This window comes from Ranitomeya variabilis, chromosome 1, assembly GCF_051348905.1.
Source record: "Ranitomeya variabilis isolate aRanVar5 chromosome 1, aRanVar5.hap1, whole genome shotgun sequence".
Classification (NCBI taxonomy): domain Eukaryota; kingdom Metazoa; phylum Chordata; class Amphibia; order Anura; family Dendrobatidae; genus Ranitomeya; species Ranitomeya variabilis.
Window position 1 is genome coordinate 846519636 of NC_135232.1, and position 25804 is coordinate 846545439.

The window sequence follows — 25804 nt, forward strand, 5'->3', positions numbered from 1 at the left end:
AGCAAAGGGTCTGAATACTTATGACCATGTGATATTTCAGTTTTTCTTTTTTAATAAATATGCAAAAATTTCTACATTTCTGTTTTTTTCAGTCAACATAGGGTGCAGAGTATACATTAATGAGAAAAAAAAGAACTTTTTGAATTTACCAAGTGGCTGCAATGAAACAAAGAGTTAAAAATTTAAAGATGTCTGAATACTTTCCGTACCCACTGTACTATATATACCATCACTTATTATGATGGAAAACCCCTTAACATGTAAGCATTGTCTTCTAAATGTACGTTTATATAAAATGTATGTATAAAAGCTTACAATTTGCCATAATCTCATCCAATAAGAAAAATGTACAATTAATGTATTTTAGACTGAGAAATATTTTACAGATATAGGATACCTGATCATCCAGTGCTACAGGCAGCACTCGCTCTGCTCACAGTGCCAGATATCTGCAGAGTTATTGCAGGTAAGAGTGCAAATTTAAACTCTGTGTAATCCTTTGATTAACCAATCCCACTGGGTTGTTGTAAGCATTGTTATATTTCACATTGTACAAACTAATCATTCTAATTCTTTGCTTCCTGGCATGACATGACTCACTAGGCTACTTTCCCAAAAAACTCTAAAGGTTTATTTAGCTTTTTGGTATATTCATCAAATCAGCACTCAGTTATGCTGGCCTATGAAGAACAGTCAGGAGAACACATCATTAGAGTTTTGCAAGCTTACCAGCAGCAACATTTCCTGTACAATCTCTGTATTTCTTACATAGTTGCTGAAATACAACATATATCATATGATTACTTTATGGTATACAAAATTACCCCTTTCTAACCACATTTATCAAAATTATGTCATATAGTCGTGGTGGGTGTATGGGACAGGCTCAGGAACTGAGCCAGCACCATACTCTGTATATGCCAGCTTTGTTACACTGCAAACATGTGCCTGTAACAGCAGGGCCGAAGCTAGCTCCGATAACTGCTATTTAATCATTTAAATGCTGTTGTCGATCTCTGAGAGTTGAACTTAAATTGCTAAAATGTCGACACACGTGCACTGTTGTCCAAAAAGCGGGGTTATAAGTAGTGTTGAGCGATACCGTCCGATACTTGAAAGTATCGGTATCGGAAAGTATCGGCCGATACCGGCAAAGTATCGGATCTAATCCGATACCGATACCCGATACCAATACAAGTCAATGGGACTCAAGTATCGGACGGTATCCCTGATGGTTCCCAGGGTCTGAAGGAGAGGAAACTCTCCTTCAGGCCCTGGGAACCATATTAATGTGTAAAATAAAGAGTTAAAATAAAAAATATTGCTATACTCACCTCTCCGACGCAGCCTGGACCTCACCGAGGGAACCGGAAGCGTTCTTTGCTTAAAATGCGCGCTTTTCCTTCCTTCCGTGACGTCACGGCTTCTGATTGGTCGCGTGCCGCCCATGTGGCCGCGACGCGACCAATCACAGCAAGCCGTGACGTAATTTTCAGGTCCTTCTAGGCATTCAGTATTTTAAAATTACGTTCCGGCTTTGTGATTGGTCACGTCGCGGTCACATGGGCGACGCGACCAATCACAAGCCGTGACGTCACGGGAGGCAGGAAACGCGGGCATTTTTAAAATTACGTCACGGCTTGTGATTGGTTGCGTGCCACCCATGTGACCGCGACGCGACCAATCACAGCAAGCCGTGACGTAATTTCAGGTCCTGAATGCAGAAATAGGCATTTTTAAATTTAGAATTTTAAAAATGCGCGCGTTTCCTGCCTCCCGTGACGTCACGGCTTGTGATTGGTCGCGTCGCCCATGTGACCGCGACGCGACCAATCACAAAGCCGGAACGTAATTTTAAAATACTGAATGCCTAGAAGGACCTGAAAATTACGTCACGGCTTGCTGTGATTGGTCGCGTCGCGGCCACATGGGCGGCACGCGACCAATCAGAAGCCGTGACGTCACGGAAGGAAGGAAAAGCGCGCATTTTAAGCAAAGAACGCTGCCGGTTCCCTCGGTGAGGTCCAGGCTGCGTCGGAGAGGTGAGTATAGCAATATTTTTTATTTTAATTCTTTATTTTACACAATAATGTTGTTTCGATACCGATACCCGATACCACAAAAGTATCGGATCTCGGTATCGGAATTCCGATACAGCAAATATCGGCCGATACCCGATACTTGCGGTATCGGAATGCTCAACACTAGTTATAAGATTACATGACAAAAAGGGAGACAAGAATCACTGTTGAGGAAAATACATGATATGAGGCTATGTAAAGTAGCTTAAGAGTAGGTTTAAAGTTGCTTATGTAGCGCCCCCACTGCCGCAGGGCCGAGGGGTACCCGGTACCGGGCCTCTGAGTCTCTGCTCTGGGGTTGTCACGGTGGCTAGACCCGGTCCGTGACCCTGCTGAGGGGCGTACAATAATAGATGTGGATGGTGGTGGAGGTGCGGTGCAGTAAATAACGAGGACACCAGGTTGCAGTCTCTTTACCTCTTTACTGAAGGCTTCTGAGTCCTCAATCCGGAATACGGTTAACAGGGCTGCGCAAGTCCGGCCGGTCCGATGGCACCTCCAGAGTTCCCTTTGCAGGTGGAAATCTGTTCCTACCTTCCTGCGCTTGTGTTGTGGTCCTCCCCTGCTGTGCTTACGGGATAGTACCCCACAACTGTTGTGTCTGTTTCTCGTGTTCCCTCACAACTCGATTCTGATGTTCTCCCTCTACGTCCCCCTGATCTTACGGTTAGGACGCACCCGTATGACGGGAGGCTCGGAGCTCTTCCGGGACTCTTGCGTCGCCCCACTCCTGTTGTTACCCCCCTGTGTCTTCCTGGGTCTGGGTGAGACAGCCCGCCTGTAACTGACTGTCCTGCCGTAGGTTTGAAGTTTGGCTTGGAGCTCTATACTTCCTCGGCGTTCCGGCCACCGGTTATGCACCTCAATAGGATGTTGCCTCGTCTTACAGCACGACTCCTACTGGTATTCTCCTTGTTGCGTTGATCTCGTTTCTCACTCAGCACAATAAATCTCGCTTCTTATCCTTTCTTGGGGTACCGCCGCTATATCGTGCAGGCGCGGTCCCGTAACGTTCTCTCTGTTCGCAAGGCCTCTGTCAGGATCCCACCCCTGACAGGGACCCCTCTGAATCTTCCCCTACAACACCCTCTGCCACAAGGTGTTGCCTGGTTCCAACCCAGCCAGCTTTCTATCTAACTTCCTGCCTAACCCCCAGTTTTACCAGACTGTGAGGAGTGGCCTAATAAATAGAACCCTTAGCTCCCCCTGGAGGCCAGACTGTGAAATGTATTGGTGTCTGTGATACCTGGTCAGATGAACTCCTTCAGTGCCATCAGACGTACCATAGCCCCCCTTAGTGGCGGAGCTACCGTACTGCAACGACCAGGACTCTGGGGCGCTGCACTTACAAGAAATGATAATAACACTGATTCATATAACATTACAAAAAGCAACACGTGCCATTAGGCCGAGTGTGTACAGTGGGGAAAAGAGTATTTAGTCAGTGACCAATTGTACAAGTTCTCCCACTTAAAAAGGTGAGAGAGACCTGTAATTGACATCATACTTTAGGTAGACCAGATATATGAGAGTCAAAATAAGAAAACAAATGCAGAAAATCACCTTGTCTGATTTGGCAAGATTTATTTTGCAAATTATGCTGGAAAATAAGTATTTGGTTATTATAACAAAAGTTCATCTTAATATTTTAAGCCAAATCAGTTCTCATGCTTCGCACTGACGAGGGCCAACAGCCCGAAACACCGTGTCTGCGAATTGAGATACTGATATGGCTTTTATCCTAAGTCATATTGCACGACTCGTTAAAGGGTTGATTGTGACTTGTAGGATCGCTACTTACAACAGGTGGCGCTATAGAGTTAAGTCCTCTTTTTCTCAGAAGAGGCAATTTGCATCTTAATATTTTGTTATATATCCTTTGTTGACAATGACAAAGGTCAAACGTTTTCTGTAAGTCTTCACAACGTTGGCACACACTGTTGGTGGTATGTTGGCCCATTCCTCCATGCAGATCTCCTCTATAGCAGTGATGTTTTGGGCCTGTTGCTGGGCAACACAGACTTTCAATTCCCTCCAAAAGTTTTCTATTGGGTTGAGATCTTGAGACTGGCTAGGCCACTCCATGACCTTCATATGCTTCTTATGAAGCCACTCCTTCATTGCCCTGGTGGTGTGCTTCGGATCATTATCATGCTGATAGACCCATCCATGTTTCATCTGCAATGCCCTTGCTGATGGAAGGAGGCTTGAACTCAAAATCTCATGATACATGGCCCCATTCATTCTTTCGTGTACATGGATCAGTCGTTCTGGTCCCTTTGCAGAGAAACAGCCCCAAAGCATGATGTTGCCACCCCCATGCATCACAGTAGGTATGGTGTTCTTTGGATGCAATTCAGCATTCTGTCTCCTCCAAACACAACGAGTTTTGTTTCTACCAAACAGTTGTTCTTTGGTTTCATCAGACCATATTTGTCATGACTCACGACAGGGTGGTTCTGGCTCCGTCCTGGTCAGGTCAGGGTTAAGATACTTTGCCTCTCTTTGGTTCTGGGGTGGCTATTTAATGTTGGTAGTTCCTGGGTCCAGTGTCGGTGATACTTCCTTTACTCGACTAGGGATTGCTGACCCAGGTTACTCATCTGTTATCGTTGTGCCTCTGTGCGTGTGAGCTTTTCTGTGTATGACCCAGTCCATCCCCTGACTTCTGCCTCTATGTTCTGCTCTGTACTGCCCTGTCCTTCCTGGTTCTCTGACCACTTGGCTCATCTCGGTTCACTCGCTGTCTCATTCCTAGGTACCTTGCTCTCGTTTGTCTTTGACCCTTTACTCTCTATTTGACTATGTTTATGTTTTGTGCCCCATATTCAGCAGTCTCAGCTGCTGCCCTGTCCTCACATGCGGTAGCTCTGCCTCCTGTGATCACATGACTGTTCAGTGTCAGGTCCTGTGCAAACTGCATGTTTTAGCTCTCATACTGCCTGCGCTCAGTTCTGGGTCCCCTGCAAGCACCCCCTAGGCTCCTTAGGTGACACACATGTGTGTCATTACAATATGACATTCTCCCAATACTCTTCTGGATAATCCAAATGCTCTCTAGCAAACTTCAAACAAGCCCAGATATGTACTGGCTTAAGCAGGGTGACCCATCTGGCACTGCAGGATCTGAGTTTCTGGCGGCATAGTGTGTTACTGATAGAAGCCTTTGTTGCGATGGTCCCAGCTCTATGCAGGTCATCCACTAGGTCTCCTGTGTGGTTCCGGGATTTTTGCTCACCGCTCTTTTGATTATTTTGACCACACGGGGTGAGATCTTATGTGGAGTCCCAGATCGATGGAGATTATCAGTGGTCTTGTATGTCTTCCATTTTCTTATTATTGCTCCCACAGTTGATTTCATCACACCAAGCTGCTTGCCTATTGCAGATTCCGTCTTCACAGCCTGGTGCAGGGCTACAATTTTGTTTCTGGTGTCCTTCGACAGCTCTTTGGTCTTCACCATAGTGGAGTTTGGAGTGTGACTGTTTGAGGTTGTGGACAGGTGTCTTTTATACTGATAACAAGTTCAAACCAGTGCCATTACTACAGGTAATGAGTGGAGGACAGAGGAGACTTTTAAAGAAGGTCTGTGAGAGCCAGAAATCTTACATGTTTTTAGGTGGCCAAATACTTATTTTCCAAAATAAATTGCAAAATAAATCTGGCCAAATCAGACAAGGTGATTTTCTGGATTTGTTTTCTCATTTTTGACTCTCATAGTTGTGGTCTACCTATGATGTCAATTAATACCTCTCTCATCTTTTTAAGTGGGAGAACTTGCACAATTGGTCGCTGACTAAATATTTTTTCACCACTGTATAGAGTTAATGGTCATATTGTAATATTATGTATTCACTATGTAGTGGTAATAGTAATCGACATTGTGTAGTTGTATTCTTTTGTATGGTAGTTATGTTGTTAATTGTGAGCTGTGTATAGAGTGTTTTAAGGTTAGCAGTGGCATAAAATAATTATATTTGCATAGATCATCTTTTAACCCCTTAACCTCCAGAGCTCTTTTCAGTTTTGCGTTTTCGTTTTTTGCTCCCCTTCTTCCCAGAGCCATAACTTTTTTATTTTCCTGTCAATGTGATGGCTTTTTTTTGTTATAATAGTTGTACTTTTGAACGAAACCATTGGTTTTACCATGTCGTGTACTAGAAAATGGAAAAAAAAATCCAACTGTGGTGAAATTGAAAAAAAGTGCAATCCCACACTTGTTTTTTGTTTGGCCTTTTTGCTAGGCTCAATCAATGCTAAAGCTGACCTGACATTATGATTCTCCCGGTCAGAGACACCAAACATGTCTAGGTTATTTTTATCTAAATGGTGAAAATAATTCCAAACTTTGCTACAAATAAAATAAAATAAAAATAAAAAATTGTGCCAGCTTCCGATACCCGTAGTGTCCACTGGGTGGCGGTCACAGCAGTCAAGCACTGCTAGGAGACCTTGTGTTGCCATGCTGACACACCGGTGACCCGCGATCACGTGACGCGGGTCACCGGTGTGCATATTTCCAGCGCGATTGCCAGAAGCGCCATTTAAATGCCGCTGTCAGTGTTTGACAGTGGCATTTAACTAGTTAATAGGCGCAGGTGGATCGCAATTCCACCTGTGGCTATTGCGGGCACATGTTAGCTGTTATAAACAGCTGACATGTCCCTGGAAAGATGTGGGCTCACCGCCGGGGCCTACATCAACGAGAGGGATACCGACATCGGCGTAAATGTAAGGGGTTAAGTAGTGGGAGTGGAATCATGTGGGGAGATATAATTTGGGGCTTGGGCCCTTGATCTTTTAGGCCCCTAGCAATGCCCCTTCTGAGCAGCATAGAAATATCTATGGCACAACTATGTCTTTATCGAGCTAGCTGCATCTCTACCCTCAGTGAGTTCTCCAGTATTGTAAATACTACTGATAAAACAGTGATCATATAAGAATAAACAGAATACACAGTACTTTATATCCTTTTATTTTAATATGCAATAAAACAAAACATTAACATAAATCTGACAGTGCCAACTAATAAATATCAAAGAAAACAATTCTAAGAAATAAAATATTAATTTTACCGAACATTTCAAATATCAATCAGTTTATATTATTGTTAGGTTTTAGCGGTATAAAGAGATAATTTATGTACAATAGAAATGACGAGCAATGATTGCTGCACCATAAAACATGAATTGTATTGGCAGGAGTAAAGATTTGTTTTTGGATTGTGTTATTTTTATATTATATTATTATGATGGTTTAGATCCATTTACATTAGCATTCTGCTCTGTCTGTGAGGTTTTCAATATTTTTGGCATTAAGAATAGTGTACTTTCATCAATTTTTCCATCAAAATTTGCAAAACCTCAAAAGGAATTATACCTCAATGAGATCTGTGCAGATTTATTGGATTCTGTTAGAAACAAATGCATTTGTCCTAATTTTTATAATGAACAGAAACCATGATGCTAGTGTAAACAGAGCTTTAATCCACTAATAGATTGAACATTACATACAATATAAAAATGCATAATTATATAACACAGGCAGATGTAGCTGCATTAGTTTATTATAAAGTAGTGACATAAATTAAAGTTCCAAGTTTTTCTCTGTTGCTCAGTTAAAATGCATCATTGAAGGATTATAGATTCATTAAAAGAGTATTACAGAAATATATTGACCCAGATTTATTAAAAGTGGTATCATTTTACCCAATGTCTGATTTGGACTCAGCCTAAATGATTGACATGCTGTAATAAATTTATAGTATTTGTGTCCCATTTCATAAATCTATTAAATTCATGGCTACCATTAATTTTCACACTTACTAAAATTCAGACTCTTTTTCTATACTAGAGTTTCAGTGTAATAGTAATACTACTATTTTCTCATTTGCAATTTTTATTGGCTAAATTGGTTGTAAATTTTGGTGCAAATAGTTATTAAAGGAGTTGGGTATTTTATCTTTATTTTAATAGACGTATTGATGACATGATTGTGTTGCACTTACTAAGATACAAGTACTATCGTCCTGTATTTGTTAGTACAGCTTTCTTCGTAGACTGGCAGATCATTGAGGAACAGATGACCAGACCCATTCATAAGCCTTCTCCAACAAACAAACAAAAAGTTTTCTCATTTGCAGTGTTTTTCAGTTGGAGTAGCGGGATGAACAAGCATGGTCTCATGCTCCTCTATCTCCATCATCAGCCACTTTATGCAATTTTAAAGGGAGGCTATGATCAAAAGATTACCTATTGTTAAAATTCAGGTTTCTGTGTTAAATGTACTTTTAAAACATTTTTGCTAAAAAAGATTTTTCATATTATGATCTTTATAAAAAAATTTGAAATAATGCAATTTTTACACTAGCCAATGGGACATTTTTAGATTCATCTTTAGATTCATTCTTCATGTCCTTTCAGGAAGCGTTTACAGTATGACTCCTTAGCAGAGACAGGATTACAATTCCAGGTTACACCTCTATTCACAGCAGAGAAAACAGGACCCACCAATCACAATAAGTGATGTCACAGCTGACTCTGCCCCCCCTCCATTCTCAATGATCTTTGCACAGGCTCATTATATTTTTCAATGTAATAAATAGGGTCAGGATTTGTCTGTGTACATGTATTGTTTCCTGAAACGATGTTAAGTTAGAGTCTAAAAAAACAGTGGCCAGTGTGAAATTTGCAATATTTCTCTTCTCTATTTTCAATAAGGATAGTGATAGCTATAAAAAAAAAACATGTAGCCCAAAAGCCTTATTTAAACATCAGGTGATTTTCTGATGATAGCTTCCCTTCAAGTATGTGAAGAAGCAGATAAGTCAACTATTTTGAAGTAAAATGTTCTGAAAAAGGAGAAAAAAAGAGGTTAATTTTTATTCTTCTGCTTGTTTTTTGGTTTAAAAACAGAGGTCCTTGATATGATCATTTCAGGGACTACTATAAATAATTTCTGCTTAACAATATTTATTCACTGAGCAAAGTATTATGTAAAGACAACTAAAAAATCATCTTTATGCTGTAAACAAGCAAAGTTCTAGAAGTTTTAACAAAATGTACATTTTTAAAATATTACAAGTTATTGGAGTTGTGTGAATTTAGAAAAAGGCCCTGCTTTCTATCTAGAAACAGCTCATGTCATGTATTTGGGCCGTGTCTGCTATTGCAGTTCATCTTCATTTAAGATGGGGCTGAGATGTAACAATAGACACAGGCTTTGTACAAAGGTGGTGACATTTCTGAAAAGATATCAGACCTTATATACAACAGATTAACTCATAAATATTCAAAAGTATATTACTGCTACTAAAACCTTCATGTCTACATATGAATAAATAAACCTCAATGTAAATAGCACCTGATGTCGCATTCATTTTACCGAACTGTGGGCTGCGTTGGGCCTTGTGCCGTACCCAGATCTTCTTACATATGTTATTTAACCTGTCTTCTCTTTCTTTCCTCTGGCTCCATCCTCTCAATCATGATAAGGTGGCACATACTTTCCATACATGTTGGTCAAACACTTGACTTTACGGCAGTTTTCTTTCCAACTCTCCCATAAACATGTATGCTTGGCTCGTTTAAGTGTGAACATGAATGAAAATATCTATCACCCATAGATTACTATGTTAAAAAAGTAGATGTTTTACTGGACTACACAGAACAGAATAGCAAAGTCTCTTACTCCAGTCCATATATTTTTGTGGTTAGCTGCCGGACTTTGAGGGAAAAGAACACTCTTTTGGCCTTCAATCCACAGGATAGCCCTAAGGTCATTTGTAGTGTGTGCATCCGAAGCAAACACACAATAAATGCTAAACAGAGGCAAGGTTAGTGCCATATGGTTGCCACATGTCTAGTAAATGTCAACTCATATACTTTATGGGCTAATTTTATGGTAACACAATACCATTAGTTTATTAAGTTTACAATAGCCAAAATTCTTGAAAATTATCGTTATATCAGACTAGTGCATACCAAAGAGTGATTAATTCTAGACCTAATTCTTCAATCAGCCTCTCAGGTTTTCATACTTTATTTTTTACCTTTTCATGTGGTAGAAGAACAACAAGGGAAGTTGACAACTACTACCGGGGTACCCACTGGAGCTATTCTTCCTTACACCACTATTAAAGAGAACTATCTTTAGAGCCAAATCGCACTCTATACAGAAAAATTAGACGCTTATGGTCAGCCCATGTTTTAAACATACATGACCCTCTACGTGTATTTAATAGTAAAATATTTGCTACAATGTTGAAATAAAAAAGGTATGCACTGTGTGTTGAATTATTAGGTAAATGAGTATTTTGACCATATTATTGTTTTTATGCAGTTTTTCCAACTCCAAGCTGTATAAACTTGAATACTTATTAGATTTGTGTAATGAGGTAGGGTGATGTCTAAGGATATCAGGACACCATTTTTCAAGGTGTGCAGAATTATTAGGCAGCTAATTTTCCTTTAGGAAAATTGGCTAACAAGAGATTTGACTGACTCTGAAAAGTCAAAAATTGTTACAAGTATTACAGAGGGATGCAAAACTATTGAAATTGCTAAAGTACCAGGGTGTGATAACAGAACCATTAACAGTTTTGTTACAATAGTCCATAGGGTCGCAAAAAAACATATTGAGAAAAAGTCAGATTTCAGCCTTCCTTACCTTAGCAATGTCTCTGAGAAGTAAAAGCTTATTGCACTTCTGGGCACTCCAGGGAGGTTGCAGATCTGGATTATGACAGCACTGAACGATAATGGGTTCCTGGTCGCTTCACGATTGATACTTCTCAAACCTTTGGAAGTTAATGGTTCGTCTTCATTTCTCAACAAGTCTTTTGTAACCCTGTTTACTATTTGCAAAAAAACCTTTTCTTTTGATGGTTTTGAGATCACGCCCCAATATCTTAGCGATTTTAAGAGTGTTGTGTCTCTCAGTAACACTAGTAACAATTTTTGACTTTTCAGAGCCAGTTAATTTTGGGGGGCCCATTTTGTCTAAGGAAAACAAGCTGTCTAATAATTCTGCACAACTTGATAAAGGATGTTGAACCCTTTGATCACACCCTTCTCATTTTAATACACGAATACACAAACCAGTAAGCATTCAAGTTTATATGCTTGGACATTGGAAAATATGTGTAAAAATGATAATGCGGTCAAAATACTCACTTGCCTAATTGTGCACACAGTGTAAAATACAGTAATTGACTATTCATGGTAGGAAAGATCTTCCAGTGCTTTCTGGGGTCTTTCTACTTGTAACTTGACTGTTTTGAGGTATCATTTTGGATAAACCAATACATAGCTTATATGTCTTGCATTGTCACCCCTTGAAAGGACGATTTATAAATGTAATCAAACTGTATTATAATCTACAGTATTTTGATGAAACATTACATCCAGATATTGAAAACACGTTATACATTCATATCAGTGAGTGTCATGTTGTCTTCCAGCTCCAGGTAACAATTTATCAAACACATCCTTACTGTTTAAATGTTATATAAGCTAGGTTTAAACTTGTATAAGCCCTGAGTCTAATACCCATCTTGGCAGTCATTATCATTTCCGATAGCTTTACGCTGATAAGCACCAAACATGAATCTTCTTCTATCAAATTCCGAGCTTATAGATTCTTTACTGACATTCTCAGACTCACTAGACTCACTGTTCCGCCTCACCTCAATAGATTCAGAACTCTCTCTAGATTGACTTCCCTTGTCCTCTGCTGATATACTTTCTTTGCTTTCACTGTCTGATGAATCATGATCTTTTACAGTGTTCTCTTTGGAAACAGTATTGACCTCTGCTGATTTACTGGATGATTTGCTGTCTTCTAAAGAACTATTTCCTAAGGCAACAGACATCAGTTTAAAAGAATTAGTGACTTCTGTTGATTCACTACTTTTGTCTTCCTCTGTTTTGCTAGCAGAACCATGTGATTTATTGTCACTTTCTGATGAGTCTGTGTCTTCAGAGTTTTCTTCAGAGGTTTGGTTACTTTGACTGTCTTCTATGGATTCACTTGTATCTTGTGTAGACATGGAAGCATCTTTGTCTTCCACAGATGAACTTTTGCTAATTTTCCTCATTGCTTTTTCATTTTCTTTTAATTGCAGTTTTTCTTTGGACTCAGCATGACTAACATTTTCTCCAGATTTATTATCTTCTTCTGATTTACTGATATCTTCATTTGACTGAGTAACATCTTCAATTGACTCTTTAGACTTGGTGACATCTTCATTTTGAGTTTCATAATCTTTTCTGCTAGTTAATAGTGTATCGTCATGTGAATGAGTATCTTCCCTTGAGGTTTTGTCTTTTGATTGAGATCCTTCTATTGAAGGTGTGTCTTCTGTTGAGTCCTCTGTTGTGTCTTCTGTTGAGACAATGTCTTCCTGTGAAGTTGTGTCTTCTGAAGAATGAATGTCTTCAGGGGAGTGAGCATCCTCTTTTGAGTGACTGTCTTCCTTTGAATTACTATCTTCTTTTGAGTGAGGTTCTTCTTTTGAATTAACATTTTCATCTGATCGACTATCAAATAGTTTTGATTCATCGTGTTTGCTATTCAGTACATTTTCTGCACTGTCCAATGCTTCAGAATTGTGCTTTTCTTGGGTTTTATACGTATTCAACATTTGGTTTGGCTCCTCAGACTTAATGTTCTGCTTTTCAAGATGTCCTTTGCCTTGGTTGGTAGCAATCTTCTTTTCTTTTTGTTGTTTGTTTTTTTTTGCCTTTTTGCTTTTTTCAGAAGCTGTACTTATGGTAGCATCCCTGTTTGTACTAGAGTCACTGTTATGGTTTAATGATATATTAGAATCATCATTTTGCATTTCTTCAATGTCCTTTTCATTGATGTACTGCTGACTTTTCTTAAGCTTGCTGTTGATATCATTATTCTCTTTACTTTCATTTCTACATTCCTGATTATCCTCTTTACTGTCTCCAACTTTAATAGTTACATTGTCTTCATAGTCTCCATTCTCATCATCATTGTCATCATTATCATCATCATCATTGTCATCATCATTAGTATTTAATTCCTCATCATTGTCATCATTGTCATTATCTTCATGTGATAAATTCTCTTGAATCGTTTCATCTAGGTCAATTTTGGCATCCTCTTTGCCTTTTTTCATTGCCTCATTTGACTGTGTCCAAGGCCCTCCTTTCTGTTTTTCAGTGGCAGTATGTGAATGATCCCCACTTTTTGGAACAATCTGCATGACAAAACAGAATGTGATTATCCAGTGTTATACACAGAATGCCTATATATTTGTTTCAAAATAAAATAATTTATCCTCTACATAAATTAATATCTAATTTCCCCTAAGCCTACTACATACAGTAGACAGGTAAAATAACCTCTTGCCAGCTACATCATTATTGGTTCCCTTTGCTTCTCCTTGCTCCACTACAACTCTGCCTCTTCAGATTAGCTAGTATGTATAAATTCAAATCTATCATGGGCAAACCAGGAAGATTGGCTACAGAAAGGGCAGGAGAATCATAAACGAGAGATTATAAAGTCCTTTAGTCTATCTGAACCTGAAGATTAATTTGATGTTCACTTACAAGAGACTTGTCAAACTTATTCTCATGGCTTCCAGATTCATCATCATTTTCATTATCGTCTTCTTTACTACCGACAGGATGTCTAGCCTCTTCTAGAACAACGGGTGCAGCATTGTAACCGTCTTGCTTATCTCTATCATCCACATCTGTGAGTTGCTCCTCAATGTCTATGCTATCAATAGCAGCTGGGATGAGATCTTGATTGTCATTGTCTTCATGTTGTCCTCCACTAACCTCCTCATTCTCACGGTTAACAGCTTCTTCACTTGAATCATACTAATAGATAAATTAAAACATATTAGAAACACAACAATATTTTTTTGCACAACCTAAAGGTGTATTAGGTTAGGAAAAAAAGCTGACAAGCTGACATAGCTTAGAAAAAAGAAAGGGCTGACAGCACTCACTCAAGGGGGCGCCCGTTCTATGTCCAGGGAACCATCCTGGATACTCCAAATAATCCAAAAAGAAGATGAACAGCGCTCCAACCGGGTGTAGTAGTATCAAAGAAACTATTTATTTTGCCATCATGGCAAAATAAATTGTTTCTTTGATACTACTACACCCGGTTGGAGCGCTGTTCATCTTCTTTTTGGACAAGCTGACATAGCTATCTCGCTAGAACTACCATCGACTTTGATATAAATAGCAACACGGATGCTCAACTTACTCTTTCCTTTCTCTGTGCCATTTTAAGACTCTTGTTCATTTTACAGTAAGGGGTAAAGAAACAACAGTTCTCCTAATACATTCGGTCCAAGAGATGAGACAGACAATTATTGGGCACTTATCCATTGAAAAAGAAAATATTTAGTCATCTGTAATGTATTTATTAAGGGAAATCTCTCAGCAGGATTTCACACCTCAAACTGTTTACAAGCACCTGTAGATGTTTAAAAAAAAAGTACAGCCATACCTTTACATGGCCAATCAGTTCTTAATTTACTGAGAGATCAGCATTTGAATTAATACGCAAATGTGGCTTAAGGGCTGTGGGAGACTTTACAGCCTCTGTCACTCCAGCTCTATACCCTGCCCAGTGCTACCTTCTCCTACTTGAATGATGGCACCTTTGCCTGAAGTCACATAGCATGGAGGCAGTCAAGCAGGAGGAGGTTTAGAACTTGAGTAACAGAGGCTTCAGATCTACCATAGCTCTTCAGCCTCACTTGCATATCAATTCAAACACTCATTTCTCAATAATAGAGGACCAAACTGGCCATTTAATGGTATTGCTGATCTTGTTTTTAAAAGGGCTCCATGGGCATATAAATAGATTGGGGTATGAAATCCTGCTGACAGATTCCCTTTAAGTTCAACAATATAAGAGTCTGACTACATTGCTCGTACAATTATTGGGCAATTTGTATTTTTGATGATTAATTTTATTATTGAACAATCACAGGAGAACCAGCCAATTCATAAAGTTAATCAACCTAAACCACAATATTTAAAAAAATGTAAGTGAGGTTTTGTCTTTCCTAGGAGAATATCTATGTATGCAGAATTATTGAGCAACTATTAATGTGCTGTATTACTATGCAACTAAATGAAAAATGTAAATCTTCTCATCTCAATAGTTAATTTTCATCTATTAAAGTTAAAATAATAAGCAAACAACTCAAAATGTACAAAAATACCTTTCCGACATTACAATTAATTAGGAATGATCAATATAGCCATCCTTCTTTCCAATACTAGTCATAAGTCTTTTATCCATGGAATCTGTCAGTTTCTTAATGTGTTGACGATCAACTTTTTGGGCAGCACCAACCACAGCCTCCCACACACTGTTCAAAGCAACTTTTGATAGCACAGTTCAGCACAGATCAAGACTCTATAGAAAAGCAGAGTAGTATACAGCATTCCTTCTAGCACAGTGTAACGGAGGAGGGAGGGGGAGGGTTTGCTGAGGGAGATTATCCCTGTAACACAACTTCTCCAGTCCGTATCTTCCTGCTCCTATTAGACTTCCTTAACTAGCAGTATAGGGGGTAGCCCAACTCCACCCTGTAAATGAATCCTGTGTCCCTATGGTTCACTTGCCTGAACTTCTGTAAGGTCGGGATCACATGCGAGAAATACGGCCGAGTCTCACATGTTAATACCCGGCATTGCCACCGTCACTCAGGAGCGGACCGTGCTGCTCCATGTATTGCTATGCGGCCACAAGCTCTGCTCCTGAGTGACGGCAGCAATGCCAGGTATTAACATGCGAGACTCGGCCATTTTTCTTGCATGTGTGATCCCGGCCTAAGACAGATCACATAAACACACCACTCATCCCTTGGCTGCTGCCAGAACAGTAAACACGTTTCCCAAAATCCCCCTGGGGCTCTGCTAACCACTCCCTGTCTCCTGTGCCTGTGTTAACCTCTCTAGTTGCTGGATGCTTTTGAAGCAACAGCAGTTAGCACTATTTCTGCATGTCACGCACATACAAGACAAAAATGAATGTCTGAATGAAGTGGCTCTCTATGCATGTGGCAGATTATGGTAGTTGTGAAATGCTAGGCTGCTAGCAAAACACCTGAGTTCCAATTGGGGAGAAGAAGACTTCATTCTCTCAAAAATGGAAGTTCTGGAAATGGAACCTGTTCATATGGAATATTCTTTTGATATGCCTTAAATGCCTCAGATGTTAATATACCCTTCATTTTGTGCAGTTCTTAAAAGTGACTTAATATGACAATGTGACACTTGGATCAGAAAAGGTTGTACACCCCTGATTTAAACTAAACTATATTGTTGAATGAGGCTCAGAAAGTCTCCAAAACACATAAGAAATGTTGTAAGGACACCAGAGAGTACTTTTGTACAAACTGAGCCAGAATTCTGGCTCATACTGCTCTGGAAATCTCCTCATTGTTTTATTTACTTTCATATAATTGAAGTTTGTTTTTACGTACCCGTTGTTCTGAGCTCTGCAAACTAGATTCTGATGACTTGCTGTTCACCTATAATAAGTGCATGAACATGATGGATTACTACATCGGAGAGTGACATAAGATTGATAAACTATAGACAAATGAATAGATGTAAAATCGGAGAAGAAATAATTCCTCAAGTCATTACTGAACATTTGGTGCTTAATTATATAAGGAGTAGTACAGATTAGAATAGCGTGACTGATAGGCTGCATTCAAACATCCAGGTGACAAGCTTTAATGTTGTCCAATCTTTTCTTGGACAGAAGACGGACCCATAGAATTTCATTGATATATACAAATATCTGTCTCCGGCCAGGAAATGCAGATCATGTCCTATTGTCAACCATTTAGTGAATCAAACTAAGCCATTAAAGTCAATGGGGATCTGTTAAAAACAGATGAAAAATGAAAGAAATCATTTTACTTCAGTGTTTCATACATGTACTATCTGCTTTTAACTGATCCATTGCTCAGATTCAATGAATATAAAATCTCAGTCTACTTGCTTTGGTGGAAAAAAAGGGATGAGAAAAAAAAATGTAGCACAGGTGCAAAGTGTAAGACTAAAACAGTCTTCCTTACATGCATATGAAAATAGACACAGATGTGTGAAAAAAGCCTTATTTCCAGAAAATAATGCCACAAACAAACATGCACTGTGTACAGGCGTGACACTGAACGACAGGCAGCATGAATCAGACACTGGACCATGTGCAAGGGTGCGATAGAGACTGTCATGTTCCTGCCCCTGAAAGCAACAATTGCATAGTGTGATTACTGTCATGCTTTGTTTTTACTGCGATTTATAATGACATGTAAAATGCATAGAGTGTAATGTGACGAATGTATAGTGTGATAGGTGCTGATGCTGCTCTGTGGGTACTGCAAAGGTAACACCTAAGGTAGCTCTGGTACACTCAGCTCATGAATAGGGAAAGTATAGGATATAGTTTATTGCTTAGTATAGAGATAGACAGTTACTGTAGGTACAGTAGTGCAAGATACAGTTAATATTTTGGGAATAGCCCAGATTGGGAGGGGCTATGGCAAGCAGAAAAGGGAAGGAAGTCTACTGATGCCCCATTTGGATATATGACCAAGCCATAAGAAATGGGCGAGAATGTTCCATTTACCATTTATTGATGGTATTTTTATCATCTATTAAGGTTTCTGTCACAAATACAATGATCCATGTGTTTAGTAACCACTACACATGTTGCTAGACTGAATGCGATATATATGGAGGTGCAATCTGGCTAGGTTTTTACCAGGTGCCATTAATTTGGCCATGGTTTGGTTGTGAAGTAGCTTTTTGGTTCTTTGTGTAGATACTGGTATTACTACCGTATATACCTTATTTAAGCTACATATCTATAACAAATGCATGATTATGGTCATGAGAAATGAGGATGTACTATCTAGGGGAACATGATACATGTTTATTATTTGATTTTTTCATAAAATACATGATCTGTTGTTCCTAATGCTGTAGTTTAGAGATTAAATACACTTCCCATGGGCAGATATCTAACCCTGATGTAAACATGGTATTGGTCTGCATATTTCTCTGGAATACTGTAATATATTACCTAGCAATATATGCTGCTATCCATAACAGTTCTTACCTATTATACCACTCATTTGGCGCGTGTTTTTTTGTTGTTGTTTTTTTAGAAAATAATTAATGTGAGTCACTTTTTAACCCCTTTATCCTGCTATTCATGACTTCCTAGTTGATGTCAGTTAGTGAAAGTGTTCGTTGGAGGCAAGGCAAAATTCAAGGTGCAGTGGGCCGAAGCACAGAGTGGGCAAAATGATCGGGTGGTATGAGATCATACAAAACTCCCAGTGGACATTCCAGTAACATCCGGAGGCTAAGGCTCAAGTCGGGAGCTATAGAGAGCACTGACAACCTTATCATACCGAGGAAGATGGACGACGAACTGCGTGAGGGAAAAGTAGCAGATCTTGGGAATACTGTGATGATGGACGGGGAATCCCTAGAGCTAACAGAACCTGTTAAAGTAGGGATCATCCAAGCTGAATGTAAGAAAATGATTGAAATGTTCTGTGTTGACGGAACAAGAACTGGAGGGTGCTGTGCCCGATACTGCGTGTTAAAGACTAATGTAACTGAACTGTCCAGTAAAGTTGAACTTATTAAAGCGAATTGTGTGCCCCTTGATGTGTCTGTGGTTGGTCCTGGAACTGAGGACATTGACACAGCAGAGGGCTCTGGCCTACAAGTGAGTGCAATGCAATGTACACTGCACAACACTTATGGACTGGGCCATGATTTGTTTGTAAAGTGCCAGGGCATTACGGAGCAGCAGCTCGCGCACGACTACCATCGTGGGCACCTAAAGCTTGCATCTCAAATGACTAGTCTGAGGTCTCCTTTGGCTTCTTTCCATCACACTTCCCATGACTAACAGATCTCTTCCTACACAAATATATAGGGAAAAACATACCACTCAAGGATAGGATGGTGAAACCTCCTGGACATGACCTTTTGCACTAGTCACCTGAGCTGCATGGTCCCTGGCCGGCTTTAAAATCTATGCTTTTTCTGAAAATCTGCAGCGTTTTAGAAATAATCATACTTGGCTGAAATGATGGAATGGTAGCCTGCGTTTCGGGGAGCATAAATAAGTTGTTATGCTTTCTGAAAAAAGGAGTTGCCAAGGTGTAATTTGTTATAATCATCTGGCTAAATTCATCCTCCCCAAGTCCAGCACTGAGTCTCCATCACTGCTCTCAGTGTTTATCATTGCCTTCAGTACTGACGTCATGTCGACAACGTTGCATCCAATAAGAGAGGACAATGGCTCTGATCAGCTCATTGAGTCAGGCAGTGGATACTCAGTGTCTGACCCTCAGAAGGTGAGTAAAGCACCTGCTGGGTAAGGGTTTTTCTGAAAACTGAAACCAGAAAACTCTTTTAAAAACAAATTGCAATATTGAAACTTTTTCTAGATATAGCGACTTACCTCAACATTTTCAGAAGTATTTGAATCTGAATTTGGAACCTGGTGGGAAAATGAAAGTTGTGTTATTTAAAAAAGCCTTATATATTTTTTTTCATTAAATGTGTGCGGATGTGTATAACATGCAGTTTGAGTGTATGAATAAGTTCACCTACCACCATTGTCTTCAGGATCCAGTGCCATTCTGATCCTCTTCTCAGTGACATCACTGAAATTCAGACTCTTCAGGTCACTCCATGCTCTATGCATGACCCACAAAGTAAGCCTAATGTAGTCTCCTTCTGACTGTCCATAGGCTTACATTGTAAAAGCCATTCCAGGTCACACACACAGAGCGCAGTGTGACCCTGAGAGTCTGCAGAGTGGTGACGTCACTGAGGAGAGATGCAGAATGCTGCTAGATCATGAAGACAATAGTGATAGATGATTGTATTAATACACTCAAACTACACATTATACACATATGAACAAAATTAATGGAAAAAAATGTTCATGGAAGGGCTTCTTTAACTTCTTTTACTTCTCATGTATATTCACTGTTTCTTGTTTTAGTTAATATTTTTCTACGTACCGGATATCCTATGGCCAGACTGATGAGGCAAACACATGCAAGGATATTCTTCATTGATGCTGACTATGTCTGTGTAAGCCTACAAAATTTTGAACTGCATATTAATTTATTGTACAAAAAGACAAATAATAAAAAAATGACAACATGATAGATATATAAAGCAGGAGATCACTGCCATTATATTAGAAGAATGCTTTCTCTTTTTTATTACTTTCAGATCTGTTAACCCATACATGACCGGAGGTATTTTTATTTTTGTTTTTTGCTCCCCTTATTCCCAGAGCCATAACTTTTTTATTTTTCTATCAAAATGGCCATGTGAGGGCTTGCTGTACATTTGAATGACACAATTGGTTTTGACATATATTGTACTGGAAAACGGGAAAAAAATTCCAAGTAAGGTGAATTTGCAAAAAAAGTGCTATTCCACAGTTGTTGTTTTTTTACAGTGTTCACTAAGGCTAAAATTGACCTGCAATTATGATTCTACAGGTCATGACCAGTTCATAGACACCAAACATGTGTAGGTTCTTTTTTATTTAACCCCTTCACGACATGCCCCGTACTAGTACGGCACATGTCGTGTCTCCCCCTTTGATGTGGGCTCCGGCGCTGAGCCCACATCAAAGTCGTGACATGTCAGCTATGTACAGTTGCCATGTGTCCGCAATAGCGGCAGATGGAATCGCGATCCACCTGCGCTATCAGCCTGTTAAATGCCGCTGTCAAACGCTCACAGCATTTAACTGGCGCTTCCGGCCGCGCGGCTGGAAATGAGCGCATCGCTGACCCTGTCACATGATCGGGGGTCAGCGATGCGTCAAGATGATAACCATAGAGGTCCTTGAGTCCTCTATGGTTACTGATGCCGGCCTGCTGTGAGCGCCACCCTGTGGTCGGCGCTCATAGCAAGCATGCAATTCAGCTACATAGCAGCGATCTGATGATCGCTGCTATGTAGCTGAGCCGATTGAGTTGTGCCAGCTTCTAGCCTCCCATGGAGGCTATTGAAGCATGGCAAAGGTAAAAAAAATGGTTTTAAAAATATGAAAAAAATATATATATATATAAAAGTTTAAATCACCCCCCTTTCGCCCCATACAAAATAAAACAATAAAAAAAATCAAACCTACACATATTTGGTATCACCGCATTCAGAATCGCCCGATCTATCAATAAAAAGAAGCATTAACCTGATCTCTAAACAGCGTAGCAAGAAAAAAAAATCGAAACGCCAGAATTACGTTTTTTTGCCTCCTCGACATTGCATTAAAATGCAATAACGGGTGATCAAAAGAACATATCTGCACAAAAGTGGTATCATTAAAAACGTCAGCTCGGCACACAAACAATAAGCCCTCACCTGACCCCAGTTCACGAAAAATGGAGACGCTATGGGTATCGGAAAATGGCGCAATTTTTTTTTTTTTTAGCAAAGTTTTGATTTTTTTTTCACCACTTAGATAAAAGAGAACCTAGACATGTTTAGTGTCTATGAACTCATGATGACCTGGAGAATCAAAATGGCAGATCAGTTTTAGCATTTAGTGAACCTAGCAAAAAAGCCAAACAAAAAACAAGTGTGGGATTGCACTTTTTTTGCAATTTCACCACACTTGGAATTTTTTTCCCGTTTTCTAGCACAAGACATGGTAAAACCAACGATGTCGTTCAAAAGTACATCTCGTCCCGCAAAAAAGAACCTTTCACATGACCATATTGACGGAAAAATAAAAAAGTTATGGCTCTGGGAAGGAGGGGAGTGAAAAACGAAAATGCAAAAACTAAAAAGGGCCGCGGCGTGAAGGGGTTAAATGGTGAAAAAAAATCCAAACTTTAGGAGAAAAAAAGGCACAATTTTCTGAGACCTTTAGCATCTCCATTTTTCATGATCTGGGGCTGCGTGAAAGCTTATTTTTTGTGCATGAGCTGACGTTTTTATTGATGCAATTTTAGTGTAGATACAATCTTTTGATCGCTCGTTATTGCATTTTATTGCAATGTAGTGGCGACCAAAAAAACGTAATTATGGCGTTTTGAATCTTTTTCTCATTACATTTTTCTCATTTAGTGATTGGGTTAATTCTTTTTTTATATTGATAGATCAGGCAATTCTGAATGCAGCAATACCAAATATGTGTATATTTGATTTTTTGTTGTTTTATTTTGAATGGGGCGAAAGGGGGGTGATTTGAACTTTTATTTTTTTATTTTTTTTATATTTTGAAAAACATTTTTTTTTACTGTCTGCATGCTTCAATAGTCTCCATGGGAGACTAGAAGCTGCAGTTGTCTGATCGCCTATGCTACATGCAGGCAATGGTCAGATCGCCTGTGTGTAGCAGAAATGCTCACTTGCTATGAGTGTCGACCACCGGGCAGTGCTCCTAGCAATCTGGCAATGACAATCATAGAGGTCTGCTTCCGACATTATGCTGTGGGGATTATTTTTTTTAACAGCGACAGGGAAGATGGAAAGAGTTAATGGGAGAATGGATGGAGCTAAATACAAGGCAATCTTAGAGGGAAACCTGTTAGAGGCTGCAAAAGACTTCAGAGTGGGGCATAGGTTCACCTTCCAGGAGGACAACGACTGCAAACATACTGCCAGAGCCACAATAGGATGGTTTAAATCAAAGTATATTCTTTGTGTTTGAATGGCCCAGTTACAGTCCAGACTTAAATCCCATTGCGAATCTTTGGCAAGACTTGAAAATTGAGGTTCACAGATGCTCTCCACTAGTTTGTTAAGAAGAACGGGCAAACATCTCAGCCTATAGATGAGCAAAACTGGTAGAAAAAGAACCCAAAGAGGCACTGAATACAAATGCACGTCACAATTTTCAGATTAATATTTGAAAAATAATAGAAAACCAGGTATAATTTACTTTACACTTCACAAATACTTGCTACTTTGTGTTGGTATATCACATAAAATCACAACAAAATACAATTAAATTTATAGGTGTAATATAAAAAAAGTGAAGCTCAGTGGGTATGAATACTTTTTCAAGTCACTGTATAGAGCTTTGGTTCTTCAGACACTGGAGCTAAGCAAACATACATACACTTCAAGCAAAATGTAAATGTAGTATTAAATGTTGACTAGACTAAACATATTGGCCAACTCTAATATAGCAAGAGTTCTAAAAGTTCAAAGATCGGTTTCCCGAGAGTTGAGCTTCTCTACTTCTCTGTGACATTAAAGGATGAAAATACCTCATTGATTTGATATGTTACTGTATGACAAAGGTTATCATGAACTTGATGGATCAGAATGGTAAAGCTTGAAATATTCACAGAATTCCCAATCCACAACTACAACAGTGCTTTTTTTGTCTTCTTTACCAAGGGAGTGTGCCTCACATGGGGAATTATGCAGAACAGCCTAAAGACATGGCCTCAGAGAATCCGGTGAGATACGTCCATATGATAAGGATCATAAAACTTAGCACTGAGTAAAAAGGACAATATCTATATTACCATATGGTGGATAAAAAAGAGTACTCAAGGTAGTAGCGAAAGTGAAATAGAAGCAAAAACTCTCCAATGTTGACCTGATTACAGGTTATTGTTAAATACCCCACATCGCAATATGTTAACCCTTTACCAACAAATGATTGACAGTTATAATAAATAATTCATATACACTGTGTTCTTTCTGTTTCCTTCCTTCATAATGCAGTACAAGCAGTGTTTTTCAGAGCCAGGAGATGCAATTTAGCACACCATTAAACAGCTAACGTGCATTTAAAGTAAGAACCTAGTTGTTAAGATTTTGTACAAATTGTCTTTCATCGTCTCCCTGTGACACCCACCTAATTGCTCTAACTCTATGATTTGTGGTTTAAGCTGATTTCTTTTTATAGGACTTTTTCCATATCCTTATTTATGCAAGACAGAAAAGTCTTAAAAGTCTATTACGGAAAAAAAGCAACGTTTTATATGAAAGGACATCATAGAGTCAATTGACTTCTGTGTGTAGAGAAATTACTGACAGTGGCATTTAAATGGCTAATAACCATGGCCGGAACTCATCTTTGGCCTTGGCTGTTAGAAAGGAGAGAGGTGGTCAATTTCTGAACCTTTTCCACATGCGGTCACCAAAGTGTGGACTACATGTGATCTTAAATCAGCTGAGAAGAGATCATAAAAATACAGATAAAAGAGTTACAAACGCCCGGTCAGACCGGACTCACAGATTCTCAGTTATCTCATTCTGCAGACACCAATGTACAGTTCGGCACAAAGGGTAATAGAAGTCACATGGTGCAACATTTTAAATGAAGAGCAATAGCAAAAATTTTTTTTTTTCTGTACCTGCATTTTAGTAAAAAAAAGAGTTACCCTCACTGTTTATCAACTCATTTAAACATCAAAGCAATAAGGCTGTTAAAATATAATTAATAAGTACGGCAAACTCTAAGCAAAATGGATGATGTAATATCATCTGAAAATCTTTTTAAACATGAAGACTACCTAGTTTAGATAAACTCTAATCCAATATAAAAGGGAGTATTCAGGTTTTTTTTAAAAAGTGGTCTATTATTTTTCATAAATAATGTCATTGTTGTCCATGAACAAAGAAGTGCATGGAGCCAAGTTGCAATAGCAGCCACAGCGCATAAAAACTAGTGTTTCTTTTCTTGGAAAAAAGCAGACTCTTATCCTAGAATCATAGAATATTAGAGTTGGAAGGGACCTCCAGGGTCATCGTATTCAACCCACTGCCCAAAGCAGGATTCACTAAACCATCCCAGATGTCTGTCCTGCCTCTTTTTAAAGACTTCCATTGAAAGAGAACTCCCCACCTCTCGTGGCAGCCTGTTCCACTCATTGATCACCCTCACTGTCAAAAAGTTTTTTTAATTTTTATTCTGTATCTTTCCCCTTTCAGTTTCATTCCATTGCTTCCTGTGTTTCCATGTGCAAATGAGAATAAGGATGATCCCTCTACACTGCGCCATCCCTTCAGATATTTGTAGACAGCTATTAAGTCTCCTGTTAGCCTTCTTTTTTGCAAGCTAAACATTCCCAGATCCTTTAACCGTTCCTCATAGGACATACTCTGCAGTCCTCTCACCATCCTGGTTGTTCTTCTCTGAACTTGCTCCAGTTTTTCAATGTCTTTTTTAAAAATGTGGTGCCCAGAACTGGACACAGTATTCCAGATGAGGCCAGACTAAGGAGGAGTAGAAGGGGATAATTGCTTCACGTGATCTAGATTCTAAATCCCAATTTAGATCTCTAGACTCTAGATCTTAATTCTTGACAACCCCTTTAAGGCCATGACGTACACAGATTTAGCTGCTAAAATTAAAAGAATTGGGATTGCATATAAAGATTGTGATCAGATTTTGGATTATGCTAAAATTGTATACTGTACTCTACCTTTTATTAATGAAGAGCAAGAACAACGAAACAAAGTTTAGCATTGCCTGCTAATTAGAGCCATTGCCCCTTAGCCTCTTTCCTAATAAGTGGTAAGACCACTGAAACAGCTGCCTATAGATGGTTTTATCTGGTTCGGCTGATATTAGCTAATTTGTATCTGAATTTGTAAAAAAGAAGAAAATGAATCTGCTAGAAAGTCTGCTAGAGACAAAGCTTAATGCAAATATTTACCTGGCTGGTGTTTTCCGAGAATAGTTGA

General features: G+C 39.2%; 1 protein-coding gene across 1 annotated transcript in view; it reads right to left on the reverse strand.

The window, feature by feature from the left end:
• Positions 1 to 11194: 11194 nt before the first annotated feature.
• Positions 11195 to 25804, reverse strand: part of LOC143774074 (uncharacterized) — a 133336-nt gene continuing 118726 nt past the window's right edge. The window contains exons 3-7 of the mRNA XM_077261407.1: positions 20152 to 20230; positions 19584 to 19622; positions 16573 to 16620; positions 13664 to 13939; positions 11195 to 13308 (exon numbers count right to left, since the gene is read on the reverse strand). Coding sequence (XP_077117522.1) covers positions 11623 to 13308; positions 13664 to 13939; positions 16573 to 16620; positions 19584 to 19622; positions 20152 to 20205 — 2103 coding nt within the window. The 5' untranslated portion in view covers positions 20206 to 20230 and the 3' untranslated portion in view covers positions 11195 to 11622. The remainder of the gene's footprint in view (positions 13309 to 13663; positions 13940 to 16572; positions 16621 to 19583; positions 19623 to 20151; positions 20231 to 25804) is intronic.